General features: G+C 47.3%; 1 protein-coding gene across 15 annotated transcripts; it reads left to right on the top strand.

The window, feature by feature from the left end:
• The first annotated feature begins 3,716 nt into the window (after positions 1-3,716).
• LOC146352821 (stimulated by retinoic acid gene 6 protein-like) lies at positions 3,717-26,954 on the top strand. 15 transcript variants are annotated; one of them, XM_084834968.1, is made up of 10 exons: positions 3,799-4,075; positions 8,334-8,415; positions 9,588-9,666; positions 16,560-16,608; positions 16,703-16,820; positions 19,081-19,200; positions 21,194-21,357; positions 21,541-21,693; positions 22,694-22,853; positions 24,690-26,954. In XM_084834968.1, exons 6-9 carry the CDS (start codon positions 19,100-19,102, stop codon positions 22,822-22,824), a joined length of 549 nt encoding a protein of 182 aa, XP_084691094.1. In that variant the 5' UTR covers positions 3,799-4,075; positions 8,334-8,415; positions 9,588-9,666; positions 16,560-16,608; positions 16,703-16,820; positions 19,081-19,099; the 3' UTR covers positions 22,825-22,853; positions 24,690-26,954. The 15 variants fall into 15 exon arrangements, with proteins under 15 accessions (XP_084691090.1, XP_084691094.1, XP_084691082.1 ...); XM_084834956.1 differs by lacking the exon at positions 9,588-9,666 and adding an exon at positions 11,426-11,479 and having other exon boundaries at positions 22,694-22,777; positions 24,690-26,942; XM_084834963.1 differs by lacking the exon at positions 9,588-9,666 and adding an exon at positions 11,426-11,479 and having other exon boundaries at positions 24,690-26,689.
• Positions 26,955-27,269: the final 315 nt, after the last annotated feature.

Here is a 27,269-nt window from a genome sequence, read left to right on the forward strand (position 1 = left end):
ACTACTGCAACCTGCTTGCTCACCTGCTTCTTTCTCTGGTCCAGAAAACGCTGGTGGTGAGAAGGCCCTGGATGCCATGGCCTACTTGCGCACTGCCTCCCTGCTGTCCAGCAAGCAAGCAGTGGCAGTGATGAGAGAGAGGATGAGGAGCAAGAGCAGCTGGTGAGAAGGCGGGCTCGCTCCGGGAGGGGCCCCGCTGAGTGTGCCTTGCGCAAGGGCCCTCAGGAACCTGGAGCTGACGCTGGCTGTGTTTCCTAAACTGGGACACGCTCCCTAGAGGGGTCTGCCTGTCCAGCCCACTGGAGCCTGCCTGTCCAGCCCACTGCTTGCATTTTGACAAACAGCAAAAACACGGCTTTCCAAGAAGGCGTTTGGCCTGGGGTAACGGACTGCTGTTTTTACAGATCTGTTTGGCTGGTGTGTCTGATGATGGCTGTCTTGCTCTTACAGTTTAAATGGTTTTATGTCTGATCGTTTTATTAAATAAGGTGTCCCTGATTGGGACAGTGGGCACATTTGGAATTCTGAGAGCATGTCATGCGCACTCTCACAGAATGGCTGCCCTTGTGGGCCTGGCCAGTCCCAAAATGCTCATTTGCCAGAAGGCAAACAGGTGAGAGTAAAAGAAAAGTAACTTCACCAAGAACCTAATTATAAGACAGAGGGGGGGTTGAGCTTCACAAAGCCACTCTTTTGAACCCAAATGAAGATGGCACTGGAGGGTAGCACTTTGTTTTGCAGCACACCAGTGTCCCAGTAAAAAAAAAAATAATCAGGAGGGGCAGGGAGCCTGGCAGCCTCCAAGAGAGGTATCTGTGGACTCATGGTACCCATGGGCACCGGATTGGAGACTCCTGTATTAAATGATGTTGTTAGCCAGTTTAGGATCATCTGTCAGAAAAATTGGATAGGTTTTTTTTAATACCGTCTGTCTCCAGTCTTTTCCTCATTCTTTTACACAATATTAGGACTCGGGGTCACCAAATGAAGACAGTCAGGGAGACAGGGCTGCCACCCTCAATCCCAGGGACTTAGATGTACCATTATCTCCTGATGCTTCAAGAGAGAAGGCAGCTGTAACGCCTGTCATTTCTCAAAGTCCTTCTCTCATCTGGAGTCCTGCCTCACTACAAACAGTGAGGGAAGAAGTTGGCGACAGGGCCTCTGAGAGAATGCACAAGAGGAGTTGTGACTGGGATAAGAGGTAGCGTCCCTATGTGCTGGATGTTCCATGTTCTTGTTTTCAAAAAAGGATTAGAAAAATAGATGGCAGAAAAATTCTAGCAATGCATATTAGCCATCAGCGTTGGCTTTAGCTTGTTTCCAGGTGCAACTGAAAGTGCTGGTTTTGACCTATAAACACCAGGGTATCTAAACAACTGCCTTCTCCAATATTAATTTCTGAATTTATTGAAATTATCAGCTGAGGCCCTGCTCTGAGGGGTACTCGGTTCAATATTTTGGTGGGATCCACCAGGGACTGGGCCTTTTTTATGGTGGTGGCCCAACTATGCAACACCTTCCCCAAACCTATTAACCTGGTGCCCATTTTGTTACCTTTTAGGCACCAGGTGAACTTTCTTCTGCTTCCTCCAGGTTTTTGATGGGATATAATGAATAAACGTACTATGCAGAGATTAAAGTTGCCAAAAGTGAATGCTCTAGCTGACATCCATTCCCCCCCCAGCTCTCACCCTAATCGTGGCCTCTGCCAGTTGAGATAGATTGGTCTGCTTTGCACATAACACTAACCTATGGTTTATTTAATCCATGGTTTGTTGCTCTGCCCAGGATTTGTCTAGCAGACCCTCCCTCCCTGTATCCCAAATGCACCGTAGTGCACTGTAGTACTGGCATGTAGAGCAGCTGATTTTTTTTTACCCATTGCCTCTGTAGCACCTGGTGAAACCATCCATGAACAACCTATGGTTCTAGGTTTATGCATAACAACCACCAATGGTTTAAACAACCCAGAGTTCCCAACCCAACAACAAACCATGGGTTCTCTTTCTGGGTTTTTAATAAAATATGGTTATTTAGTGCAGCCATGGTCTGATATCACTACAACCCAGAATTCAACAACCTATGCCACTGGCGTCATTACATGCGAACCAGGCCATTGTGTCCGCTGTGGGTATGGGCGTGAGCTGCTGGCTTCAATTAATCAAGGAGCATTTCTATCACATGTGTATCATACAACAGAATAATCTGGTGTTTTTCATGGTAGGCATCAGAGGATTTGCGACTTAAAATTTTCATGGTTTTCCTTTTTAGAGGATACCTTTTGATGCCTTTGCAATATGGGAATGCACAATCCGTTAATGCTGTTTTTCTGTTACTTCTCTTGATTTTTGAATAGACAAGGGGGAAGCTGCCCCCTTGATAGGAATGAATTTAACAGCTGCAGAAATAATAAGGCCCAGAGCCAATCAATGCAACAACAACAACCCGCCCCCCCTTTCCACAAAGCACATTCCAAAAGAGTAGCCATGTTAGTCTGTTGCAGCAAAGCTGACACGGAGAACTAGTTTGCACATATTGTCAACCCATTGGTTTAAAAAGCAATGGGTTGTGTGCAGGTTGTGGAGCATGATGTGCAAGCCTGGACCACTGTGTAGGGCTAAACCATGGGTTAACTGCTGGGTGGTTTAGCCCCTACACAACTCAGTGTTACGGGTTCATACGTCATGCTCCACAACCTATGAAGGAGCCAGTCATGGGTTGTGCAGTAAAAGGAGAAGAGGCAGGTGTGAGCCCATTGGGTTTTAAACTGAAGGATTGTCTTCTGTGCAAACAGGGCCAGGGTCTTGTGGCACCTTAAAGACTTCCACATTTATTCTGGCATGAGCTTCTGTGGAGTAGAGCCCACTTCATCAGATGTGTGAAGTGTGAAGTTGAGTTACAAATGTATATACACCCACACATGGATGTGGGGAGAGGAAAGCATTGTATCAAGTGAGGCCAGAGGGAAGTATAGATAGTGATAATTACCTTACGAGCAGTGGCCATTCACAAAACAGCTGTTGGGTGAGCATACAGACATCGCTCAGCTGATTAACACATGTAGTGTGATTTTCACAAAACGTCTTCAAGCAACAGGAGAGGGAGGTGATGAATCTTGGTTCGGCTGTTTCTCATTGCATCTTTATTTGACGTTCCTTTGTTCAAGAACGGCCACTTTAATGTCAGTGACACAGTGTCCTGGGGAGCTGCAATGTCACCCCCCCCCCCCGCTTTTGAATATTTCCGTTTCTGCGGTCAGATTCGTCTCTGTTCTGTTGCACAGAGACTGGCCTGACCTGTTTGTCCTGGGCAGAATGCAGGGCATTGCTGGCGAACGATGGCGCACGTAAGACGGGGAGCTGTGCAGGTGGATATGCGCCCCTGATGTTGTGGGTGGCATCCTTGGGTCCTGCAGTAGTGTCGCCAGAGTAGGCATGGGGGCAGAGCAGGCTTCTGGGTTGGCCACAGGGCCTGGCGCCTGTGCCCGTACGGCCGTCGCGCACGGTCTGGCGCTGGCGAGCAGCTGTCCTTGGCTGGGCGGCTCTCCATATGCACACACAAGCCCAGTCCCCAAGGCCTGAGAGAGGGAAGCATCATTGCTCAGGATGGGCTGGAGATCACGGATGGGTTGGAGTGGGTTAGCTGGCAACCAGAGGTGCCAACAAGTGGTGTCCTGTTGTTTCTCTTGTGTCTGTCCTGCAGTGGATGATTCCAGAGGAGGGCTGGCGTGGAACCAGACGAAGCCTTTGCCAGCTGCTCCGTTGGGGAATAGAAGCAACTTTATAAGCATCTCCTGCGGCCGGAGGAAAGAGGAGGAACCACTTTCGCCGAAGATGCGGCCGCCGCTCTGTTTGGGGAGTGGCAGCCTGCGAAAGTGAACGTAGAAGGATGCCCCTGTGGGCGGGAGGGCAGCGAGTGAGAGCGCGGGGGCTGGGCTGGGCTCCGTCCCCACAGTAAGGGGGCGGCCGGCGGCGCCTCCCCCCTCCGCCCCTCCAGCAGCACCCCGATCGTGTCCTGCGCTGAGTCCCAGCTGGGGCAGCAGAACCATGGAGGGCTCCGGGGGAGACCACGAGTAAGTGGCCGCCGGCGGGCTGTGGCGGGGCGGGGGCTGCTGCGCGCGAACCCGCGGGACCGGCCCGCCCGCCCGGGCTGGGGCGGCTGGGGCGGCGTGCCAGGAGGGCCGGAGACGGGCGGAGCTGGGGCGACGCGAGGCCGGCCGGGTCGCGCGGCGCCGCCGGGCTCACGAAACGCGGGGCCGGGCCGGGCCGGGCCGGGGCGCGGGTCCAGGCACGCGCGGGCCGCGAGGGAGGGAAGCTGCCGGGGGAGGCGCGGTCCCGGGGGCTCCCCGCGAAAGGGGCGTGATCTGGGGCCCGACGCGGCCGGCCCCTGGGCGACCTCCCGCGGCGTTGGCCGGAGGGCGCGCCGCGCGGCGGTCCGACGGCGGGGCGGGGAGCGCGCCGCCCTGTCCTCGCGCGCCGTTTCTGCACGCGCGCCCCCCGCGCACGCGCACTGTTCTCCTCCCCCCGCAAGAAGAACTCCATCTAGGGGTGCCTGGAGAGGAGGGGGCCCTTCCAGGCGGAGGGACACTCGGAAGGCACAGGGCAGCGGTCGTCTTTTCCTTAACAGGGTTTTGTTTTCCCAGATAAGAAAAAAAGAGGGAGGATAGTTTCAGGAGGATAGGTGCAGCCGTTCATGTGGAAGGGGAGTTCTCCAGTTCAGGGCAGGAAGTAATTCGCTTTCCCTTCCATTCACCCCTTCCCCAATAGTTTTTGGGTATCTGGCTGGCCACTGTGTGAACAGAATGCTGGACTAGATGGAGCTTGGTCTGATGCAGCACGGCTCTTCTTACGTTCTTAAATATAGAGTGCCTCTGAGCATGTGCAGAATGTTCTTTGGTCACCACTGAGCACTTGCATTCTCCCCCTACCAATTCTATTCCCCTCCATGCAACCATCTCATCCTACCATCCTCCAGCAACTTTTCATAAAAACATGTTTTGTGCAACTCCTCTCTGTGCACAAGCTCTCATTGTATCTTCCTCCCCATAACTTCATTTGTGCCAAGACTTCACCAGGATTCAGCCAATGAGTCTCTTTTCAAAACTAGGGATCAGTTATGGAGAAACTCTGAGCGTGCACTATCCCTCACCACTGAAGCTAGAAAAATGAAAAAAACACAAATGACAAAACATGCATAGGATTGAGCTGAAAGGTAGTCAGTTCATTAGATGGAATTGGGCAGGCACTGTATTAAGCCTGCAGTACCATGCTCACAACTCAGGACTTATTTCTGCGTAAACATGCAGAACATCAAGGTGCAAACCTCCCTGCAAAAGTAACTGGTGCCGGAATCCTATGCACACTTTCCTGAGGGTAAGCCTCATTAAACATAATGGGGCTTCTGAGTAGGCATACACAGGACTTCATAAAGTAGCAAAAGGGTGGGAAGGCGCTATTGCACTCATGTCCTGCTTGTGGGTTTCCTGTGGACATCTGGTTGGCCACTGTGTGAACAGAATGCTGGAGTAGATGGACCTTGGTCTGATGCAGCATGGTTCTTATGTTCTTAACTATAAAGTGCCTCTGAGCGTGTGCAGAATGTTTTTCTTTCACCACTGAGCACTTACATTCTCCCCCTACCAATTCTATTCCCCTCCACGCAACCATCCCTCCTCATCCTACCATCCTCCAGGAACTCTTCATCAAAACAGATGTCTTGTTTTATGCAACTCCTTTCTACCTCCTCCTTGTTATGCACAAGCTGTCATTGTATCTTCCTCCCCATAACTTCATTTGTGCCAAGACTTCACCAGGATTCAGCCAATGAGTCTCTTTTCAAAACTAGGGCAAAATTATGGAGAAACTGTGAGCTAAGTGCCTTTCCTTCACCACTGAAGCTAGAGTTCATGCAAAAAAAACCCAAACCCATGAATGACAAAACATGCATAGGACTGAGCTGAAAGGGTAGTCAGTTCATTAGATGGAATTGGGTAGGCACTGTGTTAAGCTTGCAGTACCATGCTCACAACTCAGAACTTATTTCTGTGTAAACATGCAGAACATCAAGGTGCAAACCTCCCTGCAAAAGTAACTTGTGCTGGAATCCCATGCACACTTTCCTGAGGGTAAGCCTCATTAAACATAATGGGACATCTCAGTAGGCATACATAGGATTGCATGGATTAGCAATATTTATCTCCCCTCCAATTAAAAAACAAATGAAAAACTATTTTTTAATTAAAGCTTTCTGTTCATAGGAGCATAGGAAGCTGCCTTGTACTGAGTCAGACTGTGGGTCCATCTAGCACAGAATTGTTGACACTGACTGGCAGCAGCGGCTCTCCAGGGTTTCAGGCAGGATTCTCTCCTAGCCCTCCCTGGAGATGCTGGGGATAGAACCCGGGACCTTCTGCATGCCAAGCAGGGGCTCTGCCACAGAGCTACAGCCCTTCCTGTTGCTGGATAATGGCGACTGACAAACAAAACAGCCCCAGATTTGTTTCTCTGCAACCATGTGAACCCACTCTTCTCAAAGTCTGGAGTGAGGAGAAGGAGAAAAAACAACCCTCTTGTCTGATTGTATAAAGTCAAATGCAGTTCAGAACTTCTCTTGCCTGCCAAAGAGAATTCTCTTTAAGAATTCCCCAAGATACGCTCTGAGTGGAATAAAGAAGGGAAAGAAAGAAAGTACAGGATAGGGGAGGGAAGAAGAAAAGAAGAATGGTGATTGGAAATGTGCTGGGGGGGGGGGGAGTAGAGCGGATTCCCTAAGCCAAGCGGCTCCCCTCAGAGAGGTAGTACTTCAGAGGAATTTAGGAGGCTGTGGAGGGTTTGTAAGGGTTGCACGTAGTTACATTAACTTTATGAGGTGAGGTGGCTGAGGGCTTTTTCTAGCTTTTTGAAAACTGTAGAACCTGTTTAAAAGCCCCAGCAGTTTCTCAATCATGACACCACATAGTCCTAACCCTCCCTTTGGGATTATTTGAGTCCTACAGCTATTTAGGAGAAATTAAAGTGGAGGGGGAGAAATAAGTTTGTGGAGGCTGATTGGATCCTTTGCTGTACTGAAGCTACTAAACTTCTGCAGAAGCCAAAGATTCCAGTTTGGGGCAGTAAAATCAGATGTGGTGTGAAATACCAGTATTTCACATGGAGCTCTTTCTTCCGTTCCTTCTCCCTCTTCAAAATTTCATTGCAGGCAAGCTCCCAGCAGTGGACATGTAAGAGCAGAAAAGTAGGGTGGGGGGGAAGAGGTTTTTTGCACCTCAAAAAAAACCCCTACACCAGAGATTAGGTGTAGTGACCTCCTAATAGTCACCTTAAACACCTTCTGATTAGGACCTCTAATCCCCTGGGTGGCTTGACAGTTTTTACCTTTTGTTTTAGACTTTGAGAAAAGGAAACCTTACGCAGGGCTAGCGAAAAGCCACTGGAACTGTCTGAAATTTGGTAGGTTCAGTCAGCTCCATAGGACCTGCCAAGTCCCCAAATTCCATGAATTTATGTGGAAGCCCCAAATTATAGGTCTTTACTTTGACAGATTTTCTTGGAAAAAGTAAATTTTACCTGTGGCTAGCACAAAAGTCACGGGACCTAACTGTCTGAACTTTGGCAGGCTCAGTCATCTCTATAGGGGCTGCCAGGTCCCCAAATTCCATCTATGTATGTGGAAGCACACAAAAAATATAGCTCTTTGTTTTGACACGTTTTCTTGAAAATAGCAAATTTTACCTGTGGCTAGCACAAAATCCACTGGACCTAACTGCCTGAAATTTGGCATATCCACTCAGCTGCATGGGAGCTCCCAAGCTCCCAAATGTCATGCATTTATCATACAAACTCAAAACATTATGGTCATTTTTGTTTTCCAATGCAAGCAGTGGGAAAATGTAAAAAAAAAAAAAGGCAATTAGGACAGCTCAAAAGATCTGCGGCACAGCTCAAAAAAGATCAAGGGCGCGTGCCCAGGTGGGCCCTCTGAAATGACACCCCTGGGCAAGGGAGATGTACTTCCTTCTTTCAATGTTCCTTACTATTTTATGCAGGCAATCTAGCATTCTCCAGATGTTTTGAACTATAACTTCCACAATCCCTAACCCATGTTGTTTGGGGATGGGGTCTTGACTTGTAGTGCAAAATATCTGGAGGGCACCGGGCCACCTCTCCCTGTTTTAAGTTATGTGACTGCTGTTACTAAGTTTGAGACTCACACCCTCCAGTGCCTCATGGATGTAGAGGAAGTAGGATGGAGGCCTTGAAGGTGTGAGGACTTGGATGGGTCTCAGTGCAACCAATATCTTTTAAAAACCATTTAAATGCTTTCCACCCTAGGAAACACATGAAGTCATTGCGGTCAGGCAAGAAGCACTTCCTTCTGCCAGAATCTTCTACAGTGTCATCTTCTCAAAGTGTGGTGAGTTCTCACTCCTCGTCCGTGAAAAATGCCCCACTGCTGACCTGGATTCTGTTCAAGCCAACCATCAACTTGCATTCCTTTCACCAGAGCATGGATGGGGAACCTCCAACCTGAGGACTTAATGTGGTCCATGGAGTTCCCCATCCAGCCCATAGAGGCTTCCCTCCCAAGCTCCATCCCTCCTGCAGGGATTCCTAAGGAGATACACAGCCACTCCTCCAAGCACCAGCCAAGTGCCCCTTTGTGTACTGCATGCCATCCCAATCAGGATGGCCTGCACCAGGTAAAGAAGACACCCGACTTGCCAGGCAACTGGCGGAGCCACCCCTCTGTCCCTCTCTCTTCACAGAGAACAGTAAGGGGGGGGCAGATGACATCAGTGGAGGTGGCCCTGCCCCTCCTGACATCATCCAGCCCACCATATTGGTCCAGAGGGGGCAATCTGACCCCAGGACCAATAAAGGTCCCCATCCCTGCATTAGAGTTGGAATCAAGATTAATAGCAATGAAGGCGATGTAGAAAAATATGATTATCTATGGACAGAAAGCATGGAGTTCATTGTGGAGTAGTTTCATTTCATAAGATATGATTTTCTGAAAGCCTTTAGAATTTGCTCCGTAGCTTACAGCAGAAACTATAATTCTGAGAGGTGTTTCACAGATTGCAGAATTACAAAATCTGTGTGTTCACTTTTTGCAAGAGAATGAGCAGGTATACAGTTATGACTGTGCTCAATCCCTCTGATATATTCTCCAATGTATGGCTGAATTTGCATTTGTGTAACTATTGAGAACACATGTGATTAGGTGCACCAGTAGCCCTATTCAGGCCTTCATCTAGGAATGCCTGAAGGGGCTGTGAGACACCCTTGATGACATCCATGCACCGGTAACATTCCCAGACCAACACATGACCAGCTCGTGGGCTTCATTGCCTGAAGGGTGGGTGGCTTCATTATACGTAGATTTTACAACCGGGGGGTGGGAACCCCCACCATCAAGGGGTGGTGCTAGCCCTTCAAGTTTGCACAGCTCCTTCACATGTTCCTAAATGAAAGGCTGAAGGGGGCTTATGGATGCTTCTAGACAAGGGGTTCCTAGTGCTAGCAGTCAGAAGGTATTGTGCAGCTGTTCCATCTTTTTCTCCTTAATGGATTTTCTGTGTTAAGGAAAAAGACAGAAGAAGTGGTAAGAAAACACAGGAGGATCATGAGTAGAAGACGTTGTCGTCTGGACCCTCATGTAAATGTCCGTGAATGAGACACGGTGATAATGCCATAAAAACCTCACGTGGCAGCTCCCTATATCTGTGGTCATTATGCAGTATAAGACAGAATCATAACATTGCACTGCTTTTCTTTGCAATCTAAACTTGAATATATCCAAGAGATGGTCTTTGAAGCGTGTTCTGAATCTCCCTTCCCCCAGAGATCTCCACCTGCTACTGATACTGGAAATGATGCCCTGGGCATACACACTTTCTAACTAGAAATCACTTCCAGCTGAAATGTACCAAAGATTGTGATTCTATGCATGCTGATTTTTAAAATAGTGTTTTATTGGGAATTTGCAATTGAGATGTCAGCAAAATGAAAAAGTTGCTGGGAAACTGCAATATATACTTGATATTTTATCACATTTTCCTGCAGTGGAGGAGGATATCCTTATATGAGCTGTTTGGGTTGCTCCTCCTACTCACTCTGATAGGCAGGAACATGCAAATTAATTGAGTTGTCCTCTCACATGGGACAGCAACCTAGTTCCAGTTTCATTTCCTGCCTCAGCTGAGAACAGGTTGCTGGAGTTGCTCCTCAGGCTCTCCAGCACTTTATAGCTATAGTTTGCCTCACTTCTTTTCTCTTTCTTCCTTTTCTGTCCTTCTCTACTTTCCCCCTTTTAGAAACAAAAACAAACTTTCCTCTCTCCTTTTTAGTTTTTCTAATTGCAGTGGTGACCAGGCCTGTGCCCACTGTGACTGGTTTCCTCTCAGAGATAGACAGCTCTGGAATGTCAGGAGACTCTTTTGTGGAACCTATAGGAGGGGCCATGGGGGCCTCTGGGAGCAAGTCTGTCTGTCTGGATAAGACTCTGCTGGGCACCATCCAAACACAGACCGAAGCAGAGCCTGTCTTAAGGGCAGGAGGGCCTAGTAGGGGCAAGGTGGGCCTGATGCGACATTGTGTCCTGACCCTGCCCGGAGAATGGGAACAATCAACGAAGACTCAGATGGGTTAAATACCAATTTTTCCATCTAGATTCCAGCTGGTTATAACTCCATGCCTGGCTTTTGTAAGGTTAGCAATATAACACAGGGATTATGACACTAAAGTTATATCAGCTATCTTATCTTCCCACAAAGATTCCACAAATAGGATATATGAGTTCATGTGGAGAGCCTTTGGTAGGTGCTGCAGGAGGAAAAGAGAAAAACCAATCACAGCTAACATCAGTGTGGTCCTGGCCTTTCTGCAAAATGGGTTGGACCAAGGACTTTGGCCCAGTAATCTGTGCTATCAGGGTCTTCTCATAGATTGCTGGTGGTGCACCCCCATATAAAATGTTTCCCGAGGGGTGCTTCTTTACTGAAGCTGCCACCTATACACAGTTAACCTACCTGGGATCTGCATAAGGTTCTCAAAGGTCTTACCAACCTCCCCTTCCAGCCTCTACGAAAGGTTTCACTGATGTTTCTATTCTGGAAGGTCCTTTTTCTTGTAGCTATCATTTTGGTCCACAGGATATCAGAGTTGGGAGCCTTCACAACTAGAAATGAACTATGTGGTTTCCAGCAGGATGTGGTCATACTTTGCCTGGATTCGACCTTCATTCCCAAAATCAACTCTGTTTTCCACAGGGCACAGGAGATAATTCTGCCACCTTTTTGTCCTAGGCCACATTAGCTCATAGAGAAAAAAATGGCACATGCTGGACATAAAATGTGCGATTAAGATCTCCATAAAAGCTTTAAAGATTTTCGTTCTCTGAATCTCTTTTCATTTATTTTCAGCCTTCCACAATGGGCAAGAAGATATCCAAGTCAATGCTGTCATGGTGGATTAAGGCCTGCATTTTCCTTTGTTATGACACTTCTGGTTCTGCACGGTCGGGGGGATCTCTGCTTACTCTAGACAGAGTGCACCATCTCTGCTGCCTCTGGGACTAATGCCCCCCTTGTTGACATTTGCCAAGCCACCACATGGACATCTGTGTCTTCTTTTGTGAGAAATTATAAATTGGACACCTTTGCTTCAGCTGAGGCATCTTTCACCCGGAGGGTGCTTCAATAGTTGGTTTTGGTTTGATTAATAGGGTTAGCAGCAACTTACCCTCCCAGTTTAGGCACTGCAGTTGGATGTCCCGTCTAAGGATATCCTCTTCCGCTGCAGGAAAAAGAAAGGTTGGTATTTACCATGATACGTAATTTTCTGCAGTGGATGGAGGATATCCTGCCTGCCCAGCAATAATCTATCACTGCTGTGTGTGTGTGTGTGTGTTGTATTCCTTAATTAGTTTTCTTCTTCTGGAGGTTTTTGTTTTTAATCATAAAGTTGCTGAAAATGTTTGAGGCTGAGATATCTTCTGAACTGGAACTAGGTTGCTCTCCCATGTGAGAGGGCAATTCAGTTAATTTGCATGTTCTTGTCTATCTGAGCAAGTGGGAGGAGGCTACCCAAATACCTCATATAAGGAATTCCACCATCAACTGCAGAAAATGAACATATCATGGTAAATACCAATGTTCCTTTCTGGGGGTCTGGAAAAAATTGAACTAATTTGAGATAGTTCTACAGACCCCCTGGATATACAGTCAGGACCAGAAATATTGGAACAAGGATAACTGTTTTGGCAGTTGGCCTCTGTACACCACCACATTGAAGTTGAAAGGAAACACACCCAGATGGGAGCGAAGTCAGGACTTTCAGCTGTAATTCAAGGCGTTTGACAAAAGTGGAGCACTAACGATTCAGGAAGGACAGCCAGTGGCATACACACACACCCATCATTGGTGCCTCATAAGTAAGGGAACAAACCAACATCATTTCAAACTTAAGGATCGCCTTTAATACCTGGATGAAAATCCTTTGCAGTCAATGACTGCCTGAAGTCTGGAACCCATGGACATGACCAAATGCTGAGTTTCCTCCCTCGAGATGCTTTGCCAGGCCTTTACTGCAGCTGCCTTCAGCTGCTGCTTGTTTGTGGGCCTTTCTGCCTTCAGTCTTGTCTTCAGTAAGTGAAAAGCATGCTCTATTGGGTTGAGAGCAGGCGACTGACTTGGCCATTGAAGAACATCCGACTTCTTTGCCTGGAGAAACTCTAGGGTAGCTTTTGCTGTATGTTTGGGTCATTATCCATCTGCAATATGAAGCGGCATCCTATCAATTTGGCAGCATTTGGCTGAATCTGAGCAGAAAGTATAGCCTTATACACTTCAGAATTCATCCTGCTGCTTTTCTCAGCAGTCAGGTCATCCATAAACACCAGTGACCCGGCTCCATTGGCAGCCATATATGCCCATGCCATAACACTGCCTCCACCATGTTTGACAGATGATGTGGTATGCTTTGGATCATGAGCTGTTCCTTCCCTTCTCCATACTTTTCTCTTCCCATCATTCTGGTACAAGTTACTCTTGGTTTCATCAGTCCAAAGAATCTTATTCCAGAACTGGGCAGGCTTTTTTAGGTGTTTGCTGGCAAAGGCTTCTCTGGCCTGTCTGTTCTTGAGTGTTACCAGTGGTTTGCACCTTGTTGTGAAGCCTCTGTATTTACATTCATAAAGCTGTCTCTTGACTGTAGATGTTGACAATGACATGCCTACCTCCTCAAGAGCGTTCTTGACCTGGCTAGGTGTTGTGAAAGGGTTCCTCTTCACCATGAGCAGAATTCTGCGGTCATCCACTTTAGTTGTCTTCCGTGGTCTTCCAGGCCTTTTGCTGTTACTGAGCTTGCCAGTTAATTCCTTCCTTTTCAGGATGTTCCAAACTCTTGTCTTGGCCACTCCCACTGTTTTTGCTGTCTCTATGATGGGTTTATTTTGTTTCCTCAGCCTAATGATGGCCTCCTTCACTGGCATGGACACCTCTTTGGACCTCATGTTGGGGGTTCCAGTGAACAGCTACCAAATGCAAATGTAACACTCAGAACCACCTCCAGGCCTTTTATCTGCTTGATTGGTCATGGGGTACCCAGGAAACAGGCCACATCTGGCCATGCAGCTGCTTGTCAGCCATTTGTTCCATTACTTATGAGCCACCAACGATGGGTGTGTGTGTATGCCACTGGCTGTACTTCCTGAATGGTTAGTGCCCCACTTTTGTCAACCCCTTTGAATTACAGCTGAAAGTCCTGACTTCGCTCCCATCTTGGTGTGTTTCCTTTCAACTTCAATGTGGTGGTGTACAGAGGTCAGCTGCCAAAACAGTTATCCTTGTTCCAGTATTTCTGGCCCTGACTGTAGCTTATGTTAAAAAATGGGACTGGATCTGGTGACATAATCACTGGGTGCCAGGGCAAGAGGCCTGTTGTGGTTCACCCACCCACTCGCTTTGCATTGCTTTCCAGAGGTGGAAGGGGCAGCCAGGAAGACCTGATATACTCTAGCTGCAGGGTTCATGGACTCTTTACACCTGTGCATTTGAGGACACAACTGCAAGCTTTTAAAATGAGAGATTATGGACAGTCTGGTCAATCACCACTTCAGTGGGGCAAAACAAGTAGTACATCAGAGCACTTATATGACAATCACACTATTTTAAGTGATTAAATTTAGAGCTGGAAACTGGTCTCTAGTGCTTAATAGCCATTTTCCTACGCAGCTATTCAGAGTGGGTGTGACAAGCAAAATAGTGCTATGTATTACATTAATATAGAACTGGTAATAAGGGAATTATCCAAGTTAGGTTGGGATTTTTAGAAAGCATCCTTCGTATGTCTTTTACTACCTCCAAAAGAATTCCTCCCCACAGTTTTTTTTAAATTGAAGGCAGGACTGATTGAAATTACTTTCACCCCACAATCCATCCTTAAAAAAATAAATAAAAAGGATATACTCTGCATGGAGTATGCAGGAAATACAGGCACCATGGGAACAGCTTCTCTAATGAGAATGGCAAAGGGTTCTGTTATATCTCTAATGTTCAATATGTCAACTAGATCCTTTGAGCCGTTCTCAGTCCCTTTGGTAAGCAATATAAAATGGGTGGGGTGGGTGTGGGAGCTGATTTAGGATATGAAATTTCTTCTAGCGCCTGAATTTTTCAGTCTGTTCCTCACAGTGACAACAGAGCCTTGTGCCAAGAATTACAGGTTTTGATCCAGGCTTAGAACAGCCCCTAGGCCCAATATGGATTTAACTTGAAGGGTAGATTTACTTTTTGGTCAGCAGTCATCCGGTCATCAGCAGTCATCCAGTCATCTGATCTGCATGATCTGCATGAGGAGGGCAGAGTGGGTGGGTGCTTAGGCGTGTGCATGTGTGTGTGAATGGAGAGCTGGTGTGAGAGAGTGCGGGTGGCCCACTTGGGCTCTGGCTCTGCCCACGGCTAAAATGCATCCCCCAACATGCTTTCAGGGAGACAAGGCAACCCTCCTGGTGAAAAAGTTCCTCTAGCAGAATACGTGCACTTAGGGATCAGCAACTGGCAACCCACAAGCAGAATCTGGTCCGTGGAAGGCTGCCATCTGTCCCTTGGGATGATATTGAGCGGCATTTTCCAACCTGGTGCCCTCCAGATGTGTTGGACTGCAACTCCCATGCAGTAGTGTAGTGGCAAATTCTGAAGTGCAGGGTCCCTTCGTGACAGTCACAGCCATGCCTCCTCACAGCCAGCCCCCTTCTAAGATTGTACAATCTTGTAAGATATACAGCCTTCAACTGGGATCCAAAAACAGTGCAGCTGACAGTAAGAAAGTGGTATTTCAATGGGATGTTTGAGAACAAATGCAGGGGTGTTAAAATCTTTTTCACCCACTCACTCAAGCACAAACATTGTAGGTTTTCAAAATATGATACTCTATGGAAGCTTCACCCTCTCAACTCAGCCCTCATGGACAGATCCCTTCTCATTTAAACTGCCCCCTTGCACACTCCCTTAGCACCCCAACATTACCCATTAGCCTTCCCCAAGCTCCTTCATTATATCTCCGCCCTTCCCCTCCAACAGAAACGTCTACACACCCAGCTGGATTGAACTACACACACACACAGAGTGGTGTAGTGGTATATTTGGAAATGCAGGAGCTCATTGTGACAGTCTCCAAGGGAAGTCCAAAAATTTCAGGCAGCTCTGTTGATCCATATCAACAAACCAGTTCTAGGTGTTTTCATCTCCACCAGGAGCACATCTTTGGTAAAGAGAATAGGTCTTAATTGCCCATTCCAGACCAAGTCATCCCAAAGACTTTTCATTCCAACATGGAACAATATATTGTTGCTTGGAAGATTCATCCCCCCCCCCCCCCCAGCTACAGTGAGGATCACAGCTAAGCTCAGAGGGAACAAGGAATTCTGAGAGGGGTGGCAGATGACATCAGAGTCCCTGCTAATGAAAAAGTGTCGGGGCTGCGTCCCTGTGAGCCCTGCCTCCACTACACCACTGCTCTCATGAGCCCTAACCAGCATATCCAGTGGTATGGGATAAGGGAGTTGCAGTCCAACCACATCTGGAAGGCCACGAGTTACCCACACCTGATATAAAGGTAGTGAGTAAATGAATAAAATGAAGCAATGTGGGTTGTGCAATTTTTGTACAATAAAGCAGACTAGCGGGGCAGAATTTGGGTGTAGCAAGGGTGGGCAGGGTATTGAACCATCTCCTCCATGTTGTCCTCTGAAACTGCTTCTATCCAGCCATTTTTCTCCTGCTGTGGACACTTCCAGTCCCAGAGCCTTGCTTGGAGAAACGTGACTATGGAAAAGTGGTTTCGTGTGAGGAAGGGCTCAGCACCCCATCTTCTCCTGTTCTTTAAATTCCATCCTCTTGCCTTGAAAGAAATTGCAGTGACCCGGTTCTGACATATAGGTATGCTGCTGTCATGCTGAGTTTACCGCTTACATTTTCTATTCATATGTTTTGCTTTTGTATTATGTTTCTGGGATTCCTGCATTGAAAAACTGTTTTTATTGTTTTATACCAACAGATAGCACTAGGAAAATTCATTTCTTGTCAAGTTGCATACATATTATGGGGTATGTGAATACTTGTGTTGTGGGCGTAAGTTATTGGTGGCGGGGGGTTCCTATTTCCCCCCTTTCGTTGACAATTTTTTTTCCCCTTTTCTAGGGTACCTGATCATGCATCTGGTACACTGGGTACTTGGGATGATCCTTATGTATAGTTTGATTTTGCCCATGGTGCATGGTCAGTAGAAGGAACTGTTCGACAAGTGGGGACCTGGAGTGTAAGTGTCAGCTTTCATGAGAACAGCTTTGCTCTCCCAACCTTTAAGAAGCTACCGGGCTGATCATGTTGGGCATGGCCACAAGACAGGCCTATGGCAGCCAGTCATACAACTGTCCTTTACTGCAAGGCAGCCTGCCTAGAGATCAACTGCACAGTCATTGTGGACTGGGGAGCACTGGATAATTATCCCCATCATCTGCCTGCCTTTTAACACTGCCTTGTGGATGTGGACAGGCTGTGATTGCAAATCCCTTGTGTGGTATGTAGAGCAGATGAGATGTTCTAAGATAAGCTTGCAGGTCAGGATCCAAAGAAGGAACGTGCATGTCCAGGAAACAACTGTGTACGCAACTCCAGTTGCCTACTTCAGAAGTTCCCATAGTTTCAAATCAGCTTGTCTCTTTGGCAGCAGGAAATCCTGTAAGGAGAAAAGCATGGAAGGCTCTGGATGAATCTACAATTCGCTACCATTTCCGGATAGTCTCCCTTTTGATCTCAGCCATTTAAGGAAATTGATCATTGATAGAAGGAGCCTGCCACAAGCTGCACAAGCGCAGGACTTTGGGGTCCCAGGCCACCTACACACATTGGTTTTTGAGCAGGATCATTCTTTAATCACTGGTTTTTGTGGGAGCTGCTCTCCTGCTGGTATCTCACAACTTCCTCTCCCTCTTCCTGTGTTATCTGAGAATGGGGAAAACCCAACTGAGAATGGGGAAAACCCAGCATTTTCTGTGCTTGTGATTGAAATTGCCATTTTCCCCCTGTGTATTTCCCCTTCAGTGCTTTGTCCCACTTTGTGTGGGTGTGTGCTAGGGGGTGTTGAATAACATTGTCATGACAACAGATCAGTGGGAGGGTGGGGGCAGGTCATGGACCATGCTTCCAGTAACCGCTTCTGCTTCTCTCCCATTCCACTACGGATGCTTGAACTGTAAAGTGGTGAACCATCCCAAATGCTTCCCTGAGATCCCCCTGAACACAGCAATGCTTACTTCTGAGTAAAGTCATTGGCTGTAAGGCTTTCCCTTCCTGGGAGTAAGTGCCATTGAAATATGTGCGGCTTGCTTCTGAGTAGGCATGCATAGGAGTGCACTGTAAGTCTAATTAGAGTAGCAGTCTTAAGGTCTCCCATCCCCTTCACTGCATTTACTTGGAACTTCCCCTCCCATTGACTTCACTGACTGCTTCTTCTCCCTTTTGCTCACCAGATTGATGGGCTTTTTTCCTCCCAGGGTGGATGGGGGAGTCTCCCTTCTCAGCCACACAGGAGAAAGTCTTGACAGTTAGGATTTCAATGGATATTAAAAGTGCCTTTTCTCCTCCCCTGAATAAATTCATCATGCAGAGCGTGGAATGGTCATTTTTAATCGTTTCCTTTTTGGGTGTGGAGTTGTTTTAGATAAGGCAGTAATGCTGAGGTGGTTTTCCATAGTAGTCCCTCCCACCTAGCCAGCCACTATGTCTTCTTCTAGCCCACCTTGCAGGGTCGTTGGGAAGCCAGAATAAGGGGGAAGAGCAACAGCAGTGTGGGGGCAGGGAGAAGCAAGCTGGGTCTAATGAAGGTGTCCCCCGTGAAGTGGTCACCTGGGGGCTGCTAAGGATGGCTTGGTGCATTGACTGTATACAAGTCCGTTTGTGGCTCTCTTACTTCTGTTGTTGGGAACCCGGAAATCAGTATATATGCCCTTCAAACTCAGTAGCGCAGGCAATGTACTGCATTTAATTCCATCACACACTGACATATTTAGCAGAGAAGGACTAGCAGCGCCAGCAGCCACAAAGGTGGAGGAAGGAGCAGGGCAGGGGACCAGCTCCCATAGTCCACTATCCCGGTCACTAGAAGGGCTTCCAACTTCCCTCCTGCTGTGGAGGAGTGGAGGGACAGGCGGAGCCATCAATCATGTTACAGGAACCAATGACCAGGGGAGGGGAGGGGGGCATGGGGCCAGCAGCCCCCTTCTGTCCTGATTTTTCCATGCTGCTCTGCCCTGCCATGAAAAGACATAATGCAGAGTGATGCGCTATGAGAGATGCCTGTATACAGGGCCAGTCTAAACCCTGGAAAGGATCTGGAATCAAAAGGACCGGTTTGTAGTGGGATAAAATGCCATGTGTGAAGAGAGCCCCAGAGTAAGGAGCCGGCAGCTCAGTGCAATCTCCTAAATTCTCTTTATATAGCTTTTGATAGGCTTTCTCTCCACTTCCTTTTATTTTGGCTACAAAATAGTAATTTTTCTTTGCCCTCTGTTCCTCAGCCTTTCGTTCCTCATCGTCATGGTTATCGGGAAGCTGCAGGTTATTGCTGCTGCCAGGTTTTTTCTTCAGCCAAAGATTTCACCAAAGGACAAGCAGAAGCCTTTGGCGCTTGACCACAGGTTAGTGCCTGGAAGTGATACTCCTCCTGCTCTTCAGTTCCTTGAATGATGTTTTCCCACCCAGCAAAACTGTGCAGGCTGGGAAGATTTGCCACCCTTGAAAGGCTAGCATTACTCATTTGCACATGCATTCCTTTACAAAACAATCCTATGCGTGTTCACTCAGAAGTAAGCTCCAAGGTGTTTAATGGAATTTACTCGCAGGTAAGTGTGCAGAGCATTGCCCTGCCCAACATGTTGGTCTTAACCTTTTAAAACCCAAAACGATTTGGGCCTTGGTTACCTGGAAGAGCCCCACCTCTCCCACATTTCCATCCCTGCACTTTAAGATCTTCCGGAAGCTCTGTAGCGAGTGTCTTCTCCCACACCCGTGCCCACTCGCCCCCAGCTCGCTCTCCGCCCCTTGCCATACAGCAGCAGAGCCAGAAGCACCTTCTCCCCCCTCCAGCTGAGGAAGAGTTTGGGCACGCTGCACAGTGAAGCCGCAGTTGCACCCGGCCCCTTTATTTCCCAGAGCGCCTCTGGGTCCACGTGAGGAGGCCCTCTGGGGACATGGAGGTGCCGGGCGCAACTGGGGCTTCACTCCACAGCGTTCTTCACCTCTCCTGTGTTCTGAGTTTTAAAAAATAAATGTGCTCTGGGTGCTGTTTGGAGGCACTCGGGGCTGTGGGGCCCAGACCTGTGCCTGATGGTCTGGCCCCAGCAGCGCCTTTGATAAGAAGGCAAGCATGGTGGACCTGTGGACCTCCAGATGTTGTTGGACTCCCAACTCCCATCAACCCCAGCCAGCATGGCCATGGACGATGGGAGGTATAGTCCAACAATATTTGTAGGGCCATGAGTTCCCTGACCTTGAAACAGGGATATAGTCCAGGTTCCAGGCTCATCCCTTCAGGCAGAGGGAAATGAAGGAGCTGCAGGTGGACTCAGAAATTTATTATTTATTATTACATTTATATCCCGCCTTTTTTCCTCTTTAAGGAACTCAAGGTGGTGTACATAATCCTCCTCCAGAAACTGGCTCATGGGAAAGATGCCAGCCCACAGAAGCAGCTCCTTTACTGATTTGTGTGGTTTTCTTGCCTATAATTGTTTTGTTTCGTATTGGGTTTTGTTGTTAGCTGCCCCAGGAATCTCTTAGTTGAGAGTCAGGCTATAAACCTGAACGGCAGATTAATACATGCTACTTTGAAAACACCCACTGTCCACGATGCAGCACTGAACTGTAAACCAGGTGGCAATAAAACCAAGTAGTGTGGTGTAGTGGTTAGAGTGGAGACTAAGATCAGGGAGATCCATGGGCCCCCCTTCCCCAAGCTCCAGCCCCCTGGCCTGGGGGCTACTGGGAGCTTGGGAAGGAGGCAGGGAGAGGAATCCCCTTGTTATCTCCGGAGATTCAGCCATTGCTTGCAGTAGCTCCTGCAAGTACCGGCCAAGTGCACTTTCCTCTTTCTTGTTCCCCACATGGGGAATGACAAACAGGAGCGAAGCCAGCTGCACACTGTTGCAAGGGCCAGCTGAATCCCTTCCCGTGGTACTTGCTTTCCAATCAGGACTAAAGGGGGCTTCCTCTACCCAGTGGGTAAAGCTGCCCTGGCCGATGTGCCAGGTGGTATTCTGCCCATGGGGAGCTGGATGGGAGTCAGGTCATCCAGCCTCCCACCCAGATTTAGTTCACTATCTCTGGGAAAATGCAAAGAATCTTCTTCAACATAGAGAAGTTCAAGCCCCAGTCGATACCGTCATTTGCACCTTGTGTTATAGATCTCCTTAAACTACCTCCAGGAACAATCGCTAAGCATTCCAGAATATTTTAGCACACTCAGATTGCAGAGGCATCTGTCTTCAAATCTAAACTTAATGAAGCCTTATACTTCACCCACAACTATGTTTCGTTCACGCCAAAAACAAATTCACTTGATTTTGCCCCCAAATTTGTGGGAGGGGCGGGATGACTGTGAAATGTTTCAACAGGGACCTCTCCTCCTTGCAGGAAAGCCTTCATGAACTTCAACTACTTTTTGTTCTTCCACTCTGTGGTTGTGGGCCTGGTGTCCTGTCTGATGAGACTGTTCCGCAGCGTTGTCCTGGGAGCCTGGCTGGTGGGACGGATAGACAGGCCGGTAATGCCAATGGGCTTTGAATTGTGGGATAATGGTAAGTGCCTGGGATCTCATACGGGTTTACAGGGGCAGTTCTCAAAAGCTTTGCGGGGAGCTTTCCAGACAGAACAGCCGGTCATTTCTATCCACTGGCCACAAAATGACGCTGGCTTCAACCCTGCAGAGACAGAAAACTGCACATGATCTGCACAAGGTAACGATCCCTATTTCACTGCAGGATTCCATACTTGGGTTCAAATGCTGTTCCTGGACCACTACCACACAAACCCCATCCTTGTCTGCTTCTGCTACATCCTTGACAGCGCAAACAGGAAAAGAAAACTGCAGAGAGCCACTGCAGACCTTGCCATAATTGAGCCAAAGGGAACAGGTAAACGGTACCAGAGATGCTAGCAGTCAGGAGGCAAACTGGGATGCTGTGCAGTGTAGGAGTGGAGCTCCACTGTTGGTGAAGAAGGTCAACTCACCGCAGGTCTCCTCCAGTCCAAGGCTGACTCAAGTGTGCAAAGGGGCAATGGGACACTTACAGCTCCATCACATGTACAGCTCAGCTTGTTCCGGCCCCGAGTGCTGGCCTCTGTTTTAAAGATAAGCTTATGTCCTACACTTTGACTATTAGATGTCCCAATTGCAGGCATGAGTAGTATTCAGAAGAAGCGCTGCATGCCTACCATGCGTGTATGAAATGTGGTGTTTCAAGATGGTGTGGAAGAACCTTAACCACTTTTGGGTTATACTTCATGTTCCTGTTTTCATTCATTCAGCTCATTTATTATATTTCTATATCACCCCATAGCCAAAGCTCTCTGGGTGGTTTTGACTTGCAAATCCTCTGTCCCTCAGAAACCTGAAACTTGGTATAGATGTTGTCCAAGACACTTCAACTTGAGAAAGAGCACAGTTTTTAAGACAGTTGTAACTGGTATGGGAGAGGCATTATTGCCCCTGATGTTCAGACACATTTCTTTTGTCTCACTGTTGCCTCTGATCACACATCACAGGCAGCAATGTCTCACTCATACCACTTCCAGTTCTTTGTGGGGGGAAAATTGTCAAGGCTTCAGTTTACTGAATTGTGTGTGTGTGTGTGTGTGTTTTAAAAACTGGCATTTGCATGTCTTTCCCTCTAAACAGTGGGATGAAGGATATCTTAGACAACTAAAACCTCATAATAGTTTGCCTCATAACAGTTTCAGCTTGGAGTTCTATTTGCCTTTTGCAAAGTTGAGTCAGACATGGATTGGGGCAGGGGGCGTTAATTCCATTAGCAGCCACGAATGAATAAATCTGTATATATCTGTATCTGATGGATTAGCTGTGTTTGTCTAAACTTGCCCTTAACATTCTACACCTCTTTTACATTAAAACAGAGCTCAGTAATTTCAAGACAGTTGAATCGCCTTGGTGTGAAGATGCCCTTCATTTTCTAGAGTGTCTGCCAAATGCCACAGCTGGTAAAGAGAACGTCAACCCTCTGATTTACATCCTTGTTGGGGAATAAAGACTTATTGTTAAATACGGAGTATTTGGGTAAAGTATGAACAACTTGCTGTATTAATTTTAAAAAGCTGACTGAGTAGCATATTCTGAGGGGAGCATATGAAGCTGCCTTATATTGAGCTAGACTATTGGTCCATTGAGCCCAGTATTAGGTCATCAGGATCTTAGGCTGAGTCTTTCCCAGTTCTACTACCCAAGTTCCATTAACGGAATTGCCATAGATTGAGTCTGGGACTTTCTGTGAGCAAAGCATGTGCTCTACCACTGTGCTAATGGTTCCATTCCAAGCCTCTTGGCTAAGTAAAAAAAAAAAAAATTAAATAAGATTTAGAGTGTTCCTGCCATGCTAGTAATGCCAGGACATTGGTCGGTTGTTTTTAGGGGCTTGTTGCTACTATGACATTTACAAGGCAGAGGAGAAGCAGCCATAGAAGCAGAACCAGTATCAGGAATAAAAGTGCAGGGATGCGTGGCATTCTTATGTGGAGAAGGCTATTTGCTGTCTTAAGAGGAAACATTAAAAAAAGAAAACGTAGAGCGAGCACGGGGACTAGCTGAGGAGTTATGGGAGGGCACCAGCTTGGAGAAGGATGGTACAGGTAATGGTTAGAGGAAGGTTCCACAGCATCCCCAACAATGTCACAAAACACTTCCAAGCAGGTGAAGCAATAGCAGCATATCAGATCAGACTTTAAGGGTGCAATCCTATGCCTGTTTAGACAGAAAAAGGCCTACAGTTCCAACAAGCCCTACTACAGTCAGAGATGCTGGCTGGGGCTGGCTGGGGCAGGCTGGGCCTTATAGGCCTCTTTTCTGACTAAGCATGCATAGGATTGTGCCTTAAACGAAGGTGCTGCACTTGTGGTGATACCTCCAAAAGTCTCTACAACCAGGTGACTGGGAAAAAAGCAGGGAGATGACTGAAAAATCATTAATACAGGAATGGAACAGCTTGGGAGACACATCATCTGGATCCTCAGAAAGAACAGTAATGCCAATAGTGAGGAGGAAGGCTAGTCTGACTGTGCCCCCAGCTGGAGGAGAAAGCGGAGCTGGGCTTTCTCCAGCCTGGCTCACTCACCCTCATGTCCCCGAGCTGTCATGGGGCCTGGACAGATCCTGAAAGGCTGACCGGGAGCTCCTCTCCGCATCTTCCTCCTCAGCGGATGGTGGCCGGGCCCAGAGGGGCCTGCTTCCCGACTGGCTCTCTCCTCGCAGCACTCTCACTGGGTCTGAGGGGTGTCTGTCTTAGAGACCCCGCTTCATATCTGTTTGCGATTCCTTCCCCAAACTCTGCACCAGATTTTTAAAAATAATAATGAAATACCCAAGCCCACAATTTCAAGAATAGGAAGTTCAAAAACCAGTAGTATTAATTATGGGGCAGCAAGAGACAAACCTATTCATTTATTCCGTTCCTATACTGCCCAATAGGTGAAGGTCTCTGGGCAGTTTACAAAGATTAAAACCTTAAAAATACATTATAAAAACCATTTACTTACAAACATATGAATAGACAGCACACACAGAGATACGCATGTATCTAAAACAAACTGAAATCCAGTTCAGGGTCTTTGGGCCACTGCATACTCTTAGGGTGGCCAACTTTTTAAAGAGCCTCCTGCCCTGTGCCTTTCATAGCAGTTTGATTTGTAGACATTATCCTGTCTGTATTCTAACTTAGAAGGGTTTGGATACTTGATTGAGCTTGACAGGTGTGGCTAGTTGGAACAACCACATGACACTAATTTCAAATACATTCTCTGGGTGTTCAGATACTTGGTTGTTCTGTAATGAACAAGGGAAGACATTTGGGTAATATGGATGCTGTTTATGTTAGATATTAAATCTGGTGTCGTCTTGTAGATTTCAGGGTGTCACGCAAAGCCAGGACAAGATGGGTGGTGCTCTACATGCTTTTGAACAACCCCACTCTCCAAAAAATCAGGAAGCCAAGACCGGGGTTTCATTCAACGGATTAGCCAAAACACTGATTTGCCTGACGTGCGCTGCTACTGAAGTGGAGCCATATAGTAAGCCCACAGAGCACACACAGTAGCCTCCCTGGGCACAGTGAACAGTGAAACCGCCCCATCCCACCCCGTCCCCAAACATTTCGCTTCTCTGGCTACTGAAGTGGAGCCATATAGTAAGCCCACAGAGCACATACAATAGCCTCCCTGGGCTCAGAGAACAGTGACTGACTATAGGATATGAACTGCGGAGATGCCGGCCGTCATGCTAAAAGGTGCGCATGATGACAGCGATGCCCAAGGTATCCTTATGGCAGGCTACTTGCTTCATACGGTTTTCTAAATTGACGTCTGTTGTATTTCCAGTATCTTTTATGCCATAACCCACCCACACCCCGGTCCCCAGACATTTTGGCTGTCTGGCTGCTGGAATCGCTAACGAATCGTGTACAAGCCATTGTCCTCGGGTAGACCTGGACGGTCTCTGAAGATCACATGAGTATGCGCTCTTTTTCCCCCTCCTACACTTGGGAGTTTTCTCCTGCCCAGGCTACACTGATCTGGCATGAAAGCACACCTGATGTGGGCAGCTAAGTTAGAGCGCATTCCATTGGCAAGCTTTCCAAAGAGTTCCAAATTGGCATATTGGCTTCCCAAACCTGTGATCTGGAGCTGGAATTTGCAGGGCTCTAAAGGTTCCTTCAGGCCAGTTGTTCTCAAAATGTTTGCCTTAGTTATCAGGTGCTTCTGCAGCCGGTCTTGCTGCACTGGTGTAGCTGACCTTACGAGAATGACTATCTTGTCTGTTCTGCTGCTGCACATTTCACTGAAATGGGATGTGAGTTGGTATCGTTTTGCCATGTTCACTGCTGGTGCGTGTGATGGCGGGCAGAACAAAGCAAATACACTGTGGGTTTGTATATACTTTGCCAGCGTATGTGTTGTATGTGTCCATCTTGCAAAGGCTGACAGCAGGCGTGGGGAATCCACTGGCCTTCCAGATGTGGTTGTACTTCAAATCCCATCAGCCCCAACCAGCACGGCCAGTGGACAGGGATTATGGGAACTATAGTCCAACAAATCTGGAGGGCTGCTGATTGCCCCCCCGGCATAGGGAATTTTGTGGAAGATGGGCAGCATAGAAGACTGAAAGATTCCCTTGCTAACATGCACTTCCCAAGAGGATTGAACAGGTAGAGTGTGAACTGCAGAACAGGGAGGAGATTCAAAGCTGAGGAACAGGGAAGGGGAAAGTGGGGGTTGAGAGGGAGAAGGGAGTAGATGGAGAACCCCATATTGGGAGGTTTGTGGGGAAAGGGCCGTAGGTTCGAAGCTGGCCTGTGTTTGTAGAATCAAAGAAGGCCAACAGGAGCTGAACTGGGAGAGCAGCGAAATTAATCTCTGGTATCGTTAAAATCCTGGGTGCCTGTCTGGCCTCCTCCTCATCCCTTCTGGATTACAAGATCAAACATTAGATTGGATAATAAAAGCACTGGACTCAGACAAGGAAACATTTATAATCTCCTGCTGAACCGTGGGCAATGTTGTTTCACTGAAAGGAAAAGGCCCTTTTGGGGAAAACCAGTTCAAGTTTCCTGCCTTCAACAATTGTATTTAAAGGCTCTAACATTCCCATAAAGCATGACTTGGCAATATCTGTTTTGCAAGTGGAAATGGTTCTTTCATTTTCTCTTAACTGACATACTTAAACTGGTATATGGATGCACAGACATTTTTCACTGACTTTGTAACTACCAAAGATTGAATTACTGGAGGTGGGGTTTGAGGTGGGGAGCAGGTGGTGTCTGATTTCTGGGCATTTCTAATATTTTGCTATTCTCTTGTGCTTTGATTATATTGAAATTCAATAAAAACAATAAAAGAAACCCCTACAAAACCTTCCACTTCACAAGACACCATTTGCAGGGGCAGGGAACGTTACAGTGCAGCGGATCACATAATGCATTTTTGTTTATTGGATGTCATGAGACAGGGAAAGGGAGGAGATGCAAGGCTTTTGCTTTGGATCTGCCTTCCCCAATCTGATCATGCAATTTGCTTGCTATTAATATTGTTACCACAGCCAAATGTTACAGACCATAGAAATTAATATTTCAAAATATCTGAGCAAAATAAACCATGGGTTAAAAAACGTGTCATATCTAGAGCCATCAACCCAGTAGTGTATACAACTTTTTCCAAGAAATTTTAATTTGGGGACATTCTCACAATTTTTAAAAAACAACCCAGTATTAGACTGAAAACAGCTCAAGTACATATCATTTTCTTTCTTACAGATTTTGCTAAGTTGCAGGGAAAAATTGGTGGATGGGGGTGGGGAGCTAAGGGGCTAATGCCTACTCTTATTCTCTCACATAAATGTTCCCCTGCAGTTCCATTTACTTAAATAAGGGTTTGGGTTCTGCCCCAAGAAGCACTGAGGTTTGATGGTGCTAGTTTCTGGTGCAGTCTG

The sequence above is a fragment of the Heloderma suspectum genome, chromosome 2, assembly GCF_057233095.1.
Source record: "Heloderma suspectum isolate Gila_16-S chromosome 2, 16-S_ref, whole genome shotgun sequence".
Lineage (NCBI taxonomy): Eukaryota > Metazoa > Chordata > Lepidosauria > Squamata > Helodermatidae > Heloderma > Heloderma suspectum.

What these genes read in the sequence shown, in the direction of transcription:
- LOC146352821 (XM_084834954.1), top strand. Translation starts at nt 11,615, where the DNA reads ATGGACATCTGTGTCTTCTTTT. An exon ending in GGACATCTGTGTCTTCTTTT is followed by an intron (nt 11,637 to 16,559) that starts GTGAGAAATTAT and finishes TTATACCAACAG; the next exon opens with ATAGCACTAGGAAAATTCAT. An exon ending in CCTTTGGCGCTTGACCACAG is followed by an intron (nt 19,201 to 21,193) that starts GTTAGTGCCTGG and finishes TCCTCCTTGCAG; the next exon opens with GAAAGCCTTCATGAACTTCA.